Raw genomic sequence first — 17881 nt, 5'->3', positions numbered from 1 at the left:
GCCTTGTCATGTATAACACAATTGACTGACAAAAAGAGTGAGGAAAAAGAAGTGGTAAGGAACATATTATAGATTGTCTGTAATTCATTAACGTGAGTACAATTAAATGACAAAAGATATGTTGCATTGAGATATCTATGTAGAGAGATATTTATCATTATCATGATTGGTTGGAATAATTCTTTTGAAGGAAATGTAAACAAGTTATATAACTCGAGCTTTTTGCAAAAGTTTGCTTTATTTAGTGCTAATAAAAAAGATTGGCATCCGTTAGAGATCTAATTCTTTATAATGTTTTAAAATAAAGTTCTTTATAATGTGATTGAGGCTCCTAATGGTAATCTTTACTTTCATTGAAGATGAATTCCTGGTGCTCCGTGCTAGTGCGCCTCAGTCCATATACCATGTATATTAATGAATTATTCTTCAATTTAGCAGGTCTTAAGTATTCAATACCCAAGAACACCATGTCTATGTGCATTGAGCTATCAATCTAATCAAGTTAGCGGTAGGTAACATAGCCCGTAATGGAGTAGTTCTTTGAATTCTTAAGCTCTATTCATGGTAGACAAACTCCTGAGCCCTGCTTTTATTGGCTGTAGGAAGCAGACAAGTGTAACCTTGTTTTAATATTTGACCTTGAGGCTATTTCGAGAAGCTTTTCAGTATGTTGTACTTTTTTCTTGGAGCCTTTCTATAACTTCTTGTTTCTAGGGACCTTATCTTTGGACACTAGGGTTTTCAAGCATTTATCTGTACTCTAACTTCAGCAATGTGATTGGATGTAGAATATGATCAGCTCTTTTTGAGAAATCAGCACCTTGTCTGTTGAGAGAAATTAGGCAGAAATTTTTCTTCTTCAACTTTGGTTTTCGCTTATCCTAGCTATTCTGTAACGTGGTTACTGTTGTTTTTTTCTTTTTTTTCTTTTTTTGAGCTGCTTGCACTAGCTTAGGTATTAGAGCAAGCACCAAATGCCTGGAGTTCGTCGCAAATTCGTAGGCACAAAAGTGGACCTGCTAAGAGAAGAAGCTTGGGAATTTTGTGGATCTGACTCAGAATGGAAGCTCTATTACTAGAAGTCTGATACTTGTCAGCATATGTGGTGTTGCCTTTGTGAATATGGCCAATGCAAAATTCTGGTGAATATTTTAACGTGAATAGTAGTCAAAATCTTATGGGGATTGACTTATAATGCACATCCAAATCAACTAAATAAAAAATATCAGAACAGGAATCGGGAATATTTTAGTTGGGTTTTTAGGCTCTGATAATTGATTAGGTGGCCCTTGTATTATGCTTTGGTCTTGTAGTTTTCGTAACTGAGGTATGTCTTTCATCTATTTGTCACTTGCTACCTGCCAGTTTATTCTTGCACCTCTTGCATATTTCCTTTCTACCGATTTTTTAATTCTCCAAGGACTATTATTGTACTTTCCTGATCTGATTTTCCTATATGATTTGCCATTCCTATGTCAAGTCTTGTTAGATATCTTGTGGTACTCATACCTGAGGTATCACTACCTTATCTAACATCTGTATTCGCATGAACTGCAATGACTGTTACAAGCATTTTCTATTCATCATATCTTCTATGATTTTCTTTTATGAAGATAATTCAGTCACTGGAAGTTTGGAACACAAGAAGACCGTTAAGCCGGAGTCATCTATTCTTGCATTCAGCAGGAGCCATCATTACTCATTAGTATGACCAAGTCCAACGGAAGCTTATCTTTTTCTGCTGATTGTGTTGCTTTTTCTTTTTGGGTGGGGGTGTTGGGGGGGCGGGGGTGGTTGCGGCTTGGTATACTTTGAGTTTCTTTTATAATCTGTAATCTCATAATACATAAGATCAGGATTAGCTAGTAGCAGAGCATTGTTCCTTCTCACTCTTATTAATTTTGAAAACCTGGAAGCTGTTCAAATTTTGGAGCAGCTGGAGAAAGTAATTGGACAAAAATTGATTTGGGACAGTGACCCGTGATGAAAAGGGCTATCGCTAGAAGGCAAAAACTGCTTTTGCCAAAAAATCTACATCCATATACGAAACATCATGCATTTTTAGTCTATGTTGTTGCATTAGATTTCAGAAAGTTAAACTGAATCAACCAGGAACATGATTATATTGGAATTTCGAAACTATGAACACGGTTTTCACAGCTAAAAGCTTCATTTCTTCACTTTACATCTATGATTTAACTCGACAAGAGACCTTACTACATCCCTCATTGCTGGCCTGGTGCTTGCCTCGAGTTGAGCACATTGAAGCGCCAAATCCACTATTTTCAGGGCCTTCCATTGTTCTTCTACATCCCAGAGACTAATTTCTTCATCAAGAAAACAAAGGAAATTGTTGCTTCTCTGCAAGTTCTTCCTCACCCAGAAAACAATGTCTAATCCTTCTTCAAAGCTGGGGTCTACTGGCATTTTTCTGCAGAAGAGCTCCAATAGAAGAACTCCATAGCTATAGACATCACTTTTCTCTGTCAATCGAACTGAGTATGCATTCTCTGAATTGATGGAGGGACGAGGAGAGGGAGAGGGGCCAGGGGAGAAAGTATTAGAACTTATTAGTTAAACAAAGTAGTCTGTCAACTGCATTATACTGAAAACTAGCATAGTAACGGGTGTCTAACCTGGAGCAATGTATCCGAGGGTCCCAACAATTTTAGAGTTTGTCGAGTTTTCATCAGAATCTGATAGTATTTTAGCAATCCCGAAGTCTCCAATCTTTGGCTCCATCTCGGAATCCAGCATTACATTATCTGATTTGAGATCTCTGTGAATGATTTGAGGGACCGAATCATGATGAAGGTATGACAGACCTTGAGCGATTCCAAGAGCAATTCGATGGCGGGACTCCCAGTCCAGGACTACAGATGGTTTTCTCTGGTGAAGGACATCATGAAGAGTCCCTCCAGGGATAAATTCTGTTAGAATGAATCCATATCCATGTCTGGTGCAGTATCCTCCCAATCTCACCAAATTGCGATGTCTGACAGAATTTAGGCTTCTCATTTCATCGTTGAATGCTCTCTGAGCTAAGTCAACCTTCTTGACAGCCCAAAGCTTGTTGGATTTTGCAGATACCATCTTATAAACAGTTCCATGCTTGCCTCTTCCAATAACATATTTTTCGCTCCAGCCTTCTGTTGCATGTACAATGTCCTCAAAATTTATACGATCAGGCAGATCTTCAATTCCAGACAGACACTTGACGAGCCGATGCTTATTCAGCAGGGACCGAGTCACTACTAAGTAAATTGCAGTAACTATAATTGCCATGGAAAGCACACATCCACTGATTATACCAGCTAAAATCTTCCATTTCAAATGTGATTTTGTCACATGCTTGCAGTTACTACCTTCCATTCCTGGTAAGCAGAGTCCTGGATTTCCCAGGGCTGATCCTGGATGTGAACGTAATAGTTTTTCCCATGTATTGGGTATCTTCCCTGACAAGCTATTAAATGATATGTTGAGAGTCGAAAGGGACCTCATCTTGTCCATTTCTGATGGTATTGCACCAGACAAGTTGTTGCTTGATATATCAAGGATTTCTAAGTTGTCTAGATTGCTCAGACACCTAGGAATTTGACCACTGAGCTTATTCATGCTCACATTGAGTGCAAAATTAGGTTGCCTAAGTTTACTCAGACTGCATGGAATTGGGCCTTCGAGCAAGTTGTCCCCAAGCTGCAGCTTTACAAGCTTTTGTGAGGAGGAGAAAGTGTCTGGAAGAGTACCAGAAAGTTTGTTGTCCTGGAGTAGAAGTTTTGTCAATACTGAAGATGATGCAATTTCTTTTGGAATTCTTCCGGAAAGACTGTTGTTGCTGAGATCCAACTCTTCCAGTTTTGCAGAGTAACTCAACTGAAGAGGAATTTGTCCTGTCAGTCTGTTTGAAGAAATGCTCAGTCTTTCAAGATTTTGCAGCTTCCCAAATTCGGCAGGTATGGAGCCAGAAAACATATTTTCTGAAAGATCAACTGTTGAAAGATTGGTCCAATAACCAAATGCTGCTGGAATCCTTCCTGCAAGCATATTTCCTCGAACATTCAAGTAAGAAATGTTCTCATTCTTTTCAATGTCGTCAGGAATACTCCCCTGCAGATTGTTGTTGAGAAGTTTTACCCTATATACAGATTTGCATTTTGCTAGATATGCTGGGAAGCTGCCACTGAAACTGTTGTTTTCAAGAACCAGGACTGCAAGCCTGTTGCCATTGCATAGTTCGGAAGGAATCTGTCCGCTGAAGTTATTGTAACCTAAATCAACCCTAACTAAGCCAGGGAAATTATTTTTTCCGAGATCAGGTGGTACCTCCCCGGTAAGGTTATTCTGAGCCAAACCAAGATATGCAAGTTTCGTCATATTTGTAATTCCAGGTGGTATCCTGCCAGTCAATCGGTTCCGATAAAGGCCTAGCTCCTCCACTCCACTCATTCTCCCTATGCATTCTGAAATAGGGCCCTGAATTTGATTTTCGTACACATTAAATTTTATCAAGGCATGAAGATTGCAGAGCTCTTGAGGAATTTCCCCACCGATGAAGTTATTGAACAGATTGATTTCATCAAGAGAAGTGCAGTTTCCAAATTCTGCTGGTAATGAACCACTAAGCATGTTAGCATACAAAAGAAGCTTGTTCAAATTCTTCAGACGCCCAACCGACCTGGGAATCTGACCAGTTAATTTGTTAACTGACAAATCAATGTAATTTATCTGAGGACAACCACCAATCTTTTCGGATATGCTTCCATTAAACTTATTCAAGGAAAGAACTAACTTTTCTAATCTCTCATTCCATAAGGTCTCGGGAATTTCCCCTTCAAAGTGGTTATCATCTAAATATAGAGATTGGAGATTTGAAAGGCCCCTAAAGACCTCTGGGGAAATAACTCCTCCGAGATGAGCAGATGATGCATAGAATGTAGTAAGGTTGTGACAATTGCCGAGGGTAACTGGCAAAGAACCTGAGAAATGGTTCTCAAAAATAGAAAGCCTGGAAATTGAACACGAGGATGGGAAGTCGGGCAGAGGTCCTGTCAGATCGTTCGTGTGGAGTTCGAGATGTGTCAAGTTTGGCAAATCGAATAGCTCTTTTGGAATGTTTCCACTAAGGGAGTTGTCCCACAATCCGAGAAATTGAAGGTTTGTAGAAAGGCCTACCTCAGAAGGAATGGTGCCATTGAGCTGATTGTAACCCAAATCAAGTTTTAAAAGCTTGCTTGATTTGAAAATCTCTGGTGGGATGAATCCTGAAAATCTGTTGTCGTTGAGGAGAATTGTCTCAAGTTGGCTGCAGTTAGCAAGCATAACGGGGATGCCACCAGTGAAATGGTTGCCACTGAGATCAAGGAAGACCAAGTGAGGAAGACGGCAAAAATTGGGAAAGGCCTTCTCCAAGGTTCCAGATAGAAGGAAGTCACTGACATTCAATGATTCGACATGAGAATTTCTGTCTGAATAGCAGGAAACACCCTTCCATTGGCAGTGTGAAACAGACTGATACCAAGGGAGTAATTGTTGTGAGGGCTCTGGAAGACTGCTCCGAAACCCGAGTAGATGAACAGCATCTTGAGGCAATGAGGCCGAAAAGACCGCTACCACGTTAGCAAAGAAGAGAACGAAATTAATCAGAAACAAGAACATTTCTGACCTCTTACTTGTGATAAGAGTATGGAGCTAGTTCAAGAACTAATTTTTGGGCTGGGACCTTTGAACTAACGTGTGCGCAGCTAATGATGCTTAATTAGTGGGGTAGTAGGTAATGAATGACTGAGGAAACGACGAAAGTAGGAGAATATTTGATGTTGTGCTTAGCTAGGTTCGTGAAAACTTTAGATTAGATTTCAAAGACATTGAATTATGAATGAGGGCCCAGGGGTAGAATGAAGCTTCCATTGAAAGTGAGATTTTAAGTTATTTATACACGTGGCACTTCGGGGCGTTGGAGATTCCATTCCGACAGCATTAAGGTGGCTGATAATGCTTTTAAAAAATGGCCATGAGCCAGCCCGCCATGCTTTTCACTCAGTTTTTTTATATTAATACAGCACGTTCTTGAAATCCAGGCACGCCATTATTTTTACATGTCTGTCGGGCCATGTGCATGTTGAACAACTTCACAGAAACGTTTTCTCTTTTGCACGTTTCCGAAATATAACGGAATACCATATATAAGCATCACGTTAGTAAAAAAGCACGGTGATAATATACAACCAAATAATCCAAAATATCATTCATCAATTTAACTATTGAGTTTAAGTTCCGTGCAATGGCAACACATAATTTTTTTATATCATCAGCTTAAGTTTTTGCACAATTAAAGGTAATTCGTCATAGCCATTCTGATATTGTTTCATAAAAATAGAGTAATTAATAACTTACTATATAGTTAATATTATTAAAATAATGTAAAACATCTCTACACGTTCATCGTATATATATATATATATAACCTAAATCCTTAACTAATTCCCATTATGACTTCCTTCACCACCTCTATTTTCTCATCCATTAGCATAACCTTCGAATTATTGAATATCAAACTTGAAATACCGTATGCTTTTTTCGCAATCCTATGATATGAACTGATTTCAAGGAGAAAGCAGTGGGACATTATGAGTTTCTTAAATTGTTCCTTGTCAAGAAGATTATATTTCTAAAGGAGTTCCCATGCCGTAAGTTACATTGATTTGCGAAAAGAAGGGTACCAAGAACATGGAAATTTTGGCGAAAATCAACAAAAACTCAGCTTATTCTTTTTTAATTTTCTTATTCTAAATAAAAGTTCACCATTCAAGTATAGCATGATCACATAGTATATTTAGCCAACTGACGGAGTATATTTAGCCAACTAACGGACCTGATTTTGGCCCAGCACGTTCGACTTTCACTCTGGTAGCCGGAAGTTATAAGTCGTTTGGTATGTGGATGGGATAAGCAAGAATATTTCATAGGATAATTTTATCCCGTCTTTTATATGGGACTAATTAATTACTCCATCTACTATCAAACATGGGATAAAATAATATCGTATCTTGTCTCGAAAAATTATTCTTATCCTATATATAGCAACGAAAATGATAGCACAGTAGAGTCTCTCCGTAGAAAATGGCCAAATGAGCCCTCAACGTTTGACCAAAATCTCAACTACACACCATACCTTTGCGAGGGTCCTATTACCCCCTGAACATTTTAAAAGTGGAATATATTACTCCCTAAATACTGAGGTGGCAAAGAAAGTGTATTCATTATATTTTCGTTATATTTAAATAGTGTGTGTATTATTTTTCTCTCTTCTTTTTCATTTTTGCTTGTTGTTGGGTCACCGACCACCCACCATTATCGGACGGAATTGAGACGATTTGATTTTCCAGCGAGCTTGAAGTCGGAAATAATGGTGCTACGCGACCTCTTCTTACTCCCTTTCAGCCAAGGGAGTAATAGAGAGAAGACAAGTTTAATTATTAGTAATTAGAACTAGAGCCCGTTTGGATTGACTTATAATTTGAAAAAAAAGTTGGGGTAGTAAAATTTATTTTTTTTTAGGCATTTTCGCAAATTTTTAGATCGTATAAACTAAGTTAAATGGGTAAATTATTTTTTGTGCCTTATTTTAAGATAAAAATTTTAATTTTGCAAACAAACACTCAAAAAAGCTGAAAACAGCTTATAAGTCAATCCAAACGGGCTCCTAATCACTTCATTTCAATTGGAAAACATACACCACTGCACATTAACGAATTTGAAGGAGAAATAAAAAATTATGAAGAGAAAATTTTGGTGATACAAAGCAACAAGAGTTTAGGCAAATTTGATACAGCCGAAGCAACCACAAAACCCTCAACAAGAACAAATCTAAAATCAATTTCCCCAAAAATGTCTAATTATTTTAATAACCACCTCAACCCACAACGAAATTAGCTACTTTCAGTCCATCATCAGTAGCAGCAACTTTACAATTATCATTATAAAATGACTAAGGTGACAGGCCACAAAGTGTCGTCGCCGCTGCCATTGAGTTTTCACATGCCATTACCCATGAAAAATAATTCTTTAAATTGATTGAGCAAAAGCAAAATTTTCAAATTTCTAATTTGTTAAATTCAGCAAAATTAGTGGATAAGGATGGAAGGTCGACCGTGTGAAGTAGAAAACTCAGGTGAGTGGTGGGTTGGGTCTGAAATTGTGGCGGTCATGGGTGGAGCTCTGGCGGAAATACGAAGAAGAAAATAAAAAGAGAAAGAGAAGAAAGAATAAAAAAGAAAATAGTGGGGCAATGGAGTACTAGAAGCAGCGGTGGCTGTATGGAGCATAAGGTGGGGATGAAGGTGGTGTGAACTGTGAAGCCCTATGCGGCTATGTGGTGGGGATTCAAGGAAGTGAGGAAGAACAGAGGAAAGAGAAAAAAGAAAAAAAAATAGAAAAATAAAGAAAAGAATAAGAAAATAAATGGATAAGTTTTTTTTTTTTCAAATGTACATTTGTCAGGCGCATGCTTTACACTATCCAACACATATCTGGGTGTGATTTTTCAAGGAAGTATATATTCCAATTTTAAAATGTTCAGGGTCTTTCGTGTAGTAACGGTGTGTAGTTAGAAATCCAGTTAAACGTTGGGGGCTTTTGGCTATTTTCTATACGTCTAAATAAGGTGGTAGGATTTTCAAAATGGTACAAGTTAGAGTATCATTCGTATGGGTAAATCGTCATCTTTCTTATAAAACTACCTATGAATACTTTTACCCCTTTTCTTGGTTTTTGCTAACTATATTTATATTGTACCAAATACTTATAAGTATATTTATAAGTATATATAAACGGTACAAAATTGTTCAAACAATCAATACAGTTGGACTTGTTGCAATAACTTACTTCATTTTTGGTGTTTTCAATTTATATTTTTACCGGAGGCACTTTGTATAAATATGTTTTAATTCCTTTGTACTTGTTTAGCACTAATTTGGAAGAAATTATGTCTATCAACCACGCAGTAAATTTACCGGAGACATCCCTCAAGGCCTTTAATTGTGTGCTAAAGTAATAATTCTCCCATCATGCAAGAACCTGTCAAATATTGGGGATCTTAGTAGCTCAGTTAGTTGACTACCTGAACTTTCACTTTGTTGGTGAGAGTTCGAATCTCCACCTAGTCTATGTACGGTATAAAATGATTTCAAAAAGGAAAGCAGTAATCAATTATCAATTTCTTATTGTAGCTTGTCTGTATAAGGGTTTCTAAGCCAATGATAACAAGCTTATGAAGAGAAAAAAGGACTGAGGACGTGCTAATTCGATAAAAATTCAACAACAACTCAGCTTGTTCTTTTCAACTTTTTTTCTTCTTAATAAAATCTCAATATATTGTACTTTAGTAATCTAAAATATACTTATGAATTATGATGCTAGGATATGAGGACTGAGAAGGCTAGGGGAAACGAAGAGTCATTGATTCTAGCCCAGTCCTTCAACTTTAACCCAAGAAGATGTTGGCCCAACTCGTTGGACTAACACTGTGGTTGTGACTTGTGAAGTCTAATTAAGGTCTGAAGTGCACCAAAACCCACTTTTAGGGCCGTTATTTAAAACTTAATCAACATTAGAAAGTATTTGAAGTGTAGCCACTCTGTTTTTCTACTTCCTCTCAGACTCCAATCTTCATAATCCGTGGTGGTGCATATTAACATGGCAAAACCTCGATCGTATCCATTCTTCTCTCTCTTTCATTCCAGAATTTTTGTCACCTGCTCCAAGTCTTAACAACAAAAATTATTTTCGAGTTTACATCTTGTTCTTCATCTTATTCACCCACCCTTCTTTGGGTTGCTTTCATATTTTGTCCCATAAAGAAGTTAATAGGAGTAGATAATTGAAAAAATTCTTCAAAATATAATGTCTTGAAGTTTGAACTCAAACACTAAACTTTAGAATAATTGAACTAACAAAACTAAACTTTAGGACAGAAAAGCTAAAGTCCAGGAAGCAGTATCCTGAAGTTTGAATTGAGAAAATTGAACTTCATGACACAGTGTCATGATATATGAATTGAATTCAGGATATAGTTTCCAAAAGTTTGAAGTGAGAGCATTGAGCTTTATGATACGGAGTCCTAATATATGAGGGATACAGTTTCCTAAAATTTGAACTGAAAAATCTGAGCTTCATGACACATTGTCCTGATGTTTGAACTGAAAAAATTAAATTTTAGGACGCCGTTTCGTGAAGTTTAAAGTAAGAAAACTGAATTACAGAACTTTGTATCTTGAAGTTTGAAAAATCGAAGAAAAAAAGCGAGTCTCTGCCACTTTTTAAAGTTTTGGCTAAGATTTAAACACTTCAAAATGGTGATTAAGTCTTAAATAGAGCGGACAACTAATGGTATCCACTTCCACCTAACTAAGCTTTTAGAAGTTATAATTTTAAAAGAGAACAGTACACGTTACGAAAGTCCAAAGATGGATCTAGAATTGATGTAGTACACCTCAAATACTACAAGTCCATGGTCGTTCTCACCTCTCAGTCAACCATCTTAACCAACAAGCAAGCCTTACACTTCCCCTCACATTTCTTTCCATCAATCCTTTGAAACCCCAAAACCCCAAACTCAAACTCCAAAACATAAACATGGCTGTTCTGTACAATTGTTCCCTTTTCTCTATAGTCTTGGCTGTCTTAATTACCACCGCATTAGCAGAGATCCGATCCACACAGATCCGATCCGATTCACGTTCTACAATCCCCTTTGATGAATTCGGGTACACCCATTTTGGCCGTCTTAACCTCACTGTAACCGACATCACCTTATCCCACCCGAAATCCGGACCCGAACCCGTTCCATCTGAATTGGGTTTCTTTCTTGTAACACGTGAAGCTTGGCAACATGTTCTTGAACAACTCCAAGATGGTGATATCAGATGTACTCTTCACTCTGATCTTGTTAAAAGGGTTTTAACTTTTGATCAGTTGCAACCATCTGTGAAACAATTCAATACTTCTTTTAATGTCGGTGAAGCGAATCAATTCACTCTTGTTTTTGCTAATTGCATGCCTAATTTGGAAGTTTCAATGAATGTTCATTCGGTTATGTATAATTATAACCCGAAAAGTGGGAATCTTGATTTTCTGTCTGCAGGCAAGACTGCTCTTCCAGTGATTTATTATTTGTTTTTTGTTGTGTATGTGTTAATGGGGGGTTTATGGGTTTTTGCACTTTACAAGAAAAGGTTATCTGTTTATGGGATTCATTTCTTTATGCTTGCTGTTGTGATCTTGAAAGCATTGAATTTGCTGTGTGAGGCTGAGGATAAATCGTATATTAAGAAGACTGGTACTGCTCATGGTTGGGATGTTTTGTTTTATATATTTAGCTTCTTGAAGGGTATTACTTTGTTCACTTTGATAGTTTTGATTGGAACTGGTTGGTCATTTTTGAAGCCTTACTTGCAAGATAAAGAGAAGAAGGTTTTGATGATTGTTATACCTTTGCAAGTTGTGGCCAATCTTGCTCAGGTTGTGATTGATGAAACTGGCCCTTTTGGTGAAAATTCATACACATGGAAGCAGGTTTTCTTGCTTGTTGATATTGTGTGTTGTTGTGCTGTATTGTTTCCTATTGTGTGGTCGATTAAGAACTTGCGTGAGGCAGCTAAGACTGATGGCAAGGCTGCAGTGAATTTGATGAAGTTGACATTATTCAGGCAGTACTACGTTATTGTGATATGTTACATATACTTTACAAGAGTTGTGGTTTATGCGTTGGAGACTATTACCTCATATCGGTATCAGTGGACTAGTGTGGTGGCTGCTGAAGCAGCAACACTTGCCTTCTATGTCTTTACGGGTTATAACTTCAGGCCTAAGACGCACAATCCATATTTTGCGATTGATGACGAGGAGGAAGAGGCTGCTTCCGAGGCACTCAAACTTGAAGACGAATTTGAATTATGAGTATCATCTTCAGCACTATGCAGATACATTTGAAGAGGCAAAGTTGATAATACTCAATCTCGGAGAAGGTTCTAACATTTTTGAAATCATTGCCTAGTTGTTTGTTCATTAGTGTGTATATCAATTTACTTGTAAGAGATATCTGTTGTGTTTTTATCTACATTGTTGCAGTATTCTATTCTGCATTGAATTGGGATGTTGGTTATCAAGTCAATAATCTTGGTATTAGTTTTCTTTTGCTTTATTACACTACTAGGGATACTTCTTTTGGTTTGTATAATTCTGAACGGGACTGTAGTTCACATGGTTAGCTAAATAAAGAGTATGCAATATATTGTGTTTTCATACATGGAAGGTCTTTGTGCGTCTATTGCATTTGAATTTACTTGAGGACCAAAAGGTGGATGATTGGTGACTAAAAGCCGGTTACCGCTGTATTAGCCATAAATAGTCTCTTGGTTGATACTCTGTCTGAGGCTGCCTGCTCTTGTTCTTTTGTAGGTTCTGTAGCTGGTAAGTATGAGTTTTTCTTACTGTCTTTTACATTTCTCAATGGTCTCCGCTGATTCAGTAGACTATGTAATGGAAGGTACAATTATAATTCACATCTTTGGCTAGATCAAGTCGACGAAAGGCAATGGTTTCATTTGCTCAAAATGAGAGACCTTTCCTGATTTTCTTTAAAATAGTCCACCATAGCTTGGTGGGGAAGTTAGGCATAGACCCCAACCTGTTTATAGATCACAAAAAAGCTATAGAAGGGGATATAAACCAAACTTCCGTGGAAGTACAAGATGAAAAGTAAGAGGCATAAATAAGGAGGCATAAGAGGCACTATTTTAGTTTCTTGTTATGCAAAGTTTACAAAAGAAAGCTGAAAACATTTGCAGGAAAAGTCACATGATGGGGTATGTATGGTTGATCTATTGGGATAAACTTTTTCGAAAACCTTTTCAGAAACAGTTCTTTTTTAAAGTGTTTTCGAGGAGATACTTTTTTGAGAATGATTAAAAAAACTCGTTACAAACTAAAAGTCACAACTTTTTTGAAAAAAATATCTCTTCATGCAACTTTCTAATAAAAAAATTTATTCAAGATCTCTTCAACAAAAGGCTGTCCAAGCGCCTTTACCTTTTCTAGTTCATCTGGTTATTTGCTTTTCTAATTTGGAGGGAACAACTGTCTCTGTTTTCAATACAAAGTGGTGTATGAAATTCTTCTTGTGTTGATTGATGTGGCAAAATAAAAATAGTGAAGCGTGAAGCTAACCTTAGTAGGCGTTTGGCCATAAGAATTATTTACTTTATTTCGAATTTTTTTTTCACTTTTCAGCGTTTGGCCATAAGAATTCCGAATACAACTTGAAGTTGTATTCCGAAATATCAAAAACTTATTTTTCAAAATTTTTCATTTTTTTCACTTTTTCACAATTACATTTCACCAAAAACTACAATTTTAAAAACTATGGCCAAACACAACTCCAACTCCAACTCCAAAATTCCAAAAAAAGTAAAAAAAAAAAAAAAAAAAAAAAAAATTGGTATCTATGGACAAACGGGGCCTTAGTTTGCAATAGAAATAGTAACGTGGGGAGCAGATGCATGATTATTAGTAGGCATTTGGACTTGGGACATGCGATTTCATCTTATAATTTCATCTCATGAGATGAAATCTCAAATCATCCAAAAAGGCATGATTTGGGATTTCGAATTTTTTAAATGTAAAAGTTGACATATAAGTTTATATTTTGTAAAAATAGATTCATAAGTTGGTAGATATATTTATCAATCATGCTTACCAACCATTTATATCAAATATTAAAAGATCTACAAGTTGATAGTATATTTATAACTAATTTACTCTTACCAATCATGTGAAATGATTATATTAAAGAGTAGTTACATTATAACCCATGTTCAATTTTTCATTTTATTAAAATAATGTTTGATCAATTAATGTTGTATTTTTTAGAAAGGTCTTCTAATAGCATATAATTTTGTGATGACTTGCTCATTTGGTAAAATTATATGGGGATTGGAAAGTTTTGAAGGTTTTCACAACTTGTGGGATTTTTATGTATATAGGAAAAGATACAACTTAAGAAATTTAAATTGCACGTCCAAATAAAACTTCAACTTCAAATCATCATAATTTCATCTCATGATTTCAAATCATGTCCAAACGGCCTTAGTTTTAGAGAGATAGAACATCCTTGTTGCGACATTTGTAGTAACATTCCTGTTTTGATAGCTTATTTGCAGTAGCATAATTTTAAAGTTTGGTGGGATCACTTTTGAGTTAGGATTAATTTTAAAGTATAATAGGGTCTCACGAACTGATGGAATTTATTTTTTTTCTACTATATAGAAACATGAGTTTCTATATAGGATCGTCGTCCACCCCAGGGACCCACCTATATAGAAACTCATGTTATTATATAGTAGAATTTTTTTAAAAAAAAATTAAGGGCTCACCCTTCTATAATTTGAAAAAAATAAAATTAAGGGTCCACTCTTCTATAATAATAGAAATAAAAAAAAAATTAAGGTGAAGCCCACGTGAAGAATTAGGGGACAATTACAACAAAAAAAAAATACGGTGGGCTCCATGTGAAGAAGTCCGAGACAATTGCAACAAAAAAAAAAAATAGGACATTTAAATAATGATAATAAGTTCAGAAAATGGTAAAAGGTACGCTTAGAGAAAATTTAAAGAAGAGAAATTCAGGAAAAAATAAATAACGATTTAAATTGAACACAAAAATCGCTAAAGAAGTCATAAAACAAAAACATTTAAAACTTATACCTTTGGGTATAAGTTTAGACGCATGCGTCTCACACAAATAATGAGGAATAACATCAAGCTAAGAAGACGAAATATAAGCGGTCTTCTGTAATAGTAAATTATAAAATTAAATTAAATTAAATACTCTTCTATAAAGAGAAAATTCTAAAAAAATTTTGCGCCCACTCTTCTAAAATAATAGAAAATTAAAAAAAATTAAGGTGGGGCCCATTCTACTATTATAGTAGAAATTAAAAAAAAAATTAAGGTTGGGCCCACTCTTCGATAGTAGTAGAGATAAAAAAATTAAGATGTGGTCCACGTGAAGTTTGGGTATAAGTTTAGACACATACGCCTCACACAAATAATGAGGAATAACATCACGAAGACGAAATATAAACGGTCTTCTATAATAGTAAATTATAAATAAAAAAAATTAAGATGGGGAGCCTACTCTTCTATACTATAATAGTAGAAAATTTTAAAAAAAAATTAAGATGAGGCCAAAACTCTTCATGATAGTAGAAATTAAAAAAAAAAAAAAACTTAAGGTGGAGCCCACTCTTCTATAGTAGTAGAGATAAAAAAAAATTAAGGTGGGGTCCACGTGAAGTATTAGGAAACAATTGCAAAAAAAAAAAAAAAAAAAAAAAAGTGGAGCCCACGCGAAGATGTAGAAAACAATTTCCAAAAAAAGAAATTAAGGTGGGTCCCCATGAAGAAGTAGGAGAAAATTAAGGTGGGATCCACGTGAAGAATTAGGAGAAAATTAAAGTGGGGTCAACGTGAAGAATTAGAAGACAAAAAAAAAAAAAAAAAAGTGGGGCCCACGTGAAGAATTAGGAGAAAATTGCAACAAAAAAAAGGGCATTTAAATAATAATAAAAGTTCAAAAAATGATAAAGGTACACTTAGAGAAAATTTAAATAAGAGAAATTCAAGAAAAAAAAAATAACGATTTAAATTGACCACATAAATCGCTAAAGAAGTCATAAAATCAAAAGATTTATAACTTATACCCAAAGGTATAAGTTTAGAGACATACGTCTCACACAAATAATGAGGAATAACATCAAGAAGGCGAAATATAAACTAAGAAACATATACACATATTTTCTTAAAATGATGAAGTTAGTCTATACTTAAAAATTTAAGGCTATGAGATCTTTGAAACATGAGAGCACTTTTCGGTTTATTGAGTAGTAAGAGATGATGGCATGAAACTCGGTAGGAGAAGGTGTATTTCAAATCTTTCAATTGGAGAACCAAACCAGAAAAGTCATATATGGGAGAAGCGGACTAAATAAAATAATTTATTGATATTTTCAGTTAATTGAATTATAATACTTTTTATAATAAAAATTTCATAATTATATTACTAAAAGGTACTCTCTCTGTCCTAATTTATATGGCATAGTTTGGTAGACACGGAGTTTAAAAAAGAAAAAAAAGATCTTTGAAATTTGTGGTCTAAAATAAGTTATAGATATTTGTGTGGATTTAAATAATTTCATTAAAGGTAAAAAGGGAAGTTTCAAGTTAAATGATTTCTAAACATAAAAATATATCATTCTTTTTTAGATAAACTAAAAAAAATGTGATACTATTTTTTGTGTTGGGCTCGTGCTAGCACGGGCTTTCATCATCTAGTACTATATAGAAACATAGGCTTCTATATATGGATCATCGTCAGTCCCTATAAAAAAAAAAAAAAGGTGGGCCCCAATCTTCTTTAATAGTAGAAAAATTATAAAAAAAAAAAAATAATAAGATGGGACCCAATCTTATATAATAGTAGAAATTAAAAAAAAATTAAGTTAGGGCCCACTTTTCTATAATAGTAGATATTAAACAGTTAAGATGGGGTTCGCGTGGAGAATTAGGAGATAATTACAAAAAAAAAAAAAAAAAGTGGGGTCCACGTGAAGAAGTAGGAGACAATTGCAACAGAAAAAAATAGGATATTTAAATAATGATAATAAGTTCAGAAAATGGTGAAGATACGCTTAGAGAAAATATAAAGAAGAGAAGTTCGGGAAAAAAGAAATAACGATTTAAATTGAACACAAAAACTGCTAAAGAAATCATAAAACCAAAAGATTTAAAACTTATACCCAAAGGGGTCAGTTGGTGCATGGTATAGGGTGGGATATCCCAGCACTAATTTTTTATCTTAGTGTTTGATAGGAGGTATAAATTTATCCTGGGATAAATTTATATTTCCTACCAAACACGGTATAAAACGAAGCCTTATCCTAAGGGTGGGATATCCCACTTATCCTGCCAGATGGGATAAAATAATCCCAAGAAGTGGGATAAATTAGTCTCGAAATTATAATCCCGGGATAATTTTGGCTAACTACCAAACGACCACAAAGGGTATAAGTTTAGACACATAAATCTCACACCAATAATGAGGAATAAGGTCAAGAAAACGAAATATAAATGGTGCTCCTTATAATAGTAAAAAAAAAAAAAAAAAAAAAAAAAAAAAAAATTGGGGTCCACTCTTCTGTAATTGTAGAAAATTTTGAAAAAAATTAAGTTGAGCCCACTTTTTTTTAATAGTACAATAAAAAAATCAAATTTAAGGTGTGGCCCACTCTTCCATAATAGTAGAGATAAAAAAAATTAAGGGGGGATCCACGTGAACAATTAGGAGATAATTGCAAAAAAAAAAATTAAGGTGGGGTCCACGTGAAGAAGAAGAAAATCGGACATTTAAATAATGATAATAAGTTCAGAAAACGGTAAAGGTACGCTTAGAGAAAATTTAAAGGAAAGAAATTCAAAAAAAAAAAAATAACGATTTAAATTGAACACAAAAATCGCTAAAGAAGTCATAAAACCAAAAAAATTTAAAACTTATACCTTTGGGTATAAGTTTAGACACATACGTCTCACACAAATAATGAAGAATAACATCGGGAAGACGAAATATAAACGGTCAAGAAACGTATATACGTATTTTCTTAAAATGATGAAGTTGGTTTATACTTAAAAATTTAAGACTGCAACCGATGCTGACACATAAAAGTGTTTTTCAGTGTTGTTGTAGAAAAAGATAATGGCATGAAACTCGGTAGGAGAAGGTGTATTTCAAATCTTTTAATTAGAGAACCAAACTCGGAAAGTCATATAT

The 17881-nt window shown here is 35.1% G+C and overlaps 2 protein-coding genes across 2 annotated transcripts; one reads left to right on the top strand and one right to left on the bottom strand.

The window, feature by feature from the left end:
- Positions 1-2058: 2058 nt before the first annotated feature.
- LOC132056336 (leucine-rich repeat receptor-like protein kinase PEPR1) lies at positions 2059-5706 on the bottom strand. Its single transcript, XM_059448481.1, has 2 exons — positions 2637-5706; positions 2059-2510 (listed from the first exon to the last, which is right to left on the bottom strand). The coding sequence occupies exons 1-2, from the start codon at positions 5653-5655 to the stop codon at positions 2170-2172; spliced, it is 3360 nt and encodes a 1119-aa protein (XP_059304464.1). The 5' UTR covers positions 5656-5706; the 3' UTR covers positions 2059-2169.
- A 4740-nt stretch (positions 5707-10446) lies between these two features.
- LOC132056337 (protein CANDIDATE G-PROTEIN COUPLED RECEPTOR 7-like) lies at positions 10447-12189 on the top strand. Its single transcript, XM_059448482.1, has one exon. It carries the CDS (start codon positions 10633-10635, stop codon positions 11953-11955), a length of 1323 nt encoding a protein of 440 aa, XP_059304465.1. The 5' UTR covers positions 10447-10632; the 3' UTR covers positions 11956-12189.
- The last annotated feature ends 5692 nt before the right edge of the window (positions 12190-17881 follow it).

The sequence above is a fragment of the Lycium ferocissimum genome, chromosome 5 (assembly GCF_029784015.1).
Source record: "Lycium ferocissimum isolate CSIRO_LF1 chromosome 5, AGI_CSIRO_Lferr_CH_V1, whole genome shotgun sequence".
Lineage (NCBI taxonomy): Eukaryota > Viridiplantae > Streptophyta > Magnoliopsida > Solanales > Solanaceae > Lycium > Lycium ferocissimum.
The sequence above is the reverse complement of the archived record's forward strand: the minus strand, read 5'-3'. Positions and strand labels throughout refer to the sequence as shown.

Coding starts and splice junctions, on each gene's coding strand:
- LOC132056336 (XM_059448481.1), bottom strand. CDS start 5,655: ATGTTCTTGTTTCTGATTAATTTCGTTCTCTTCTTTGCTAACGTGGTA. Junction 2,511..2,636: donor CCTCGGATACATTGCTCCAG/GTTAGACACCCG, acceptor CCATCAATTCAG/AGAATGCATACTCAGTTCGA.
- LOC132056337 (XM_059448482.1), top strand. CDS start 10,633: ATGGCTGTTCTGTACAATTGTTCCCTTTTCTCTATAGTCTTGGCTGTC.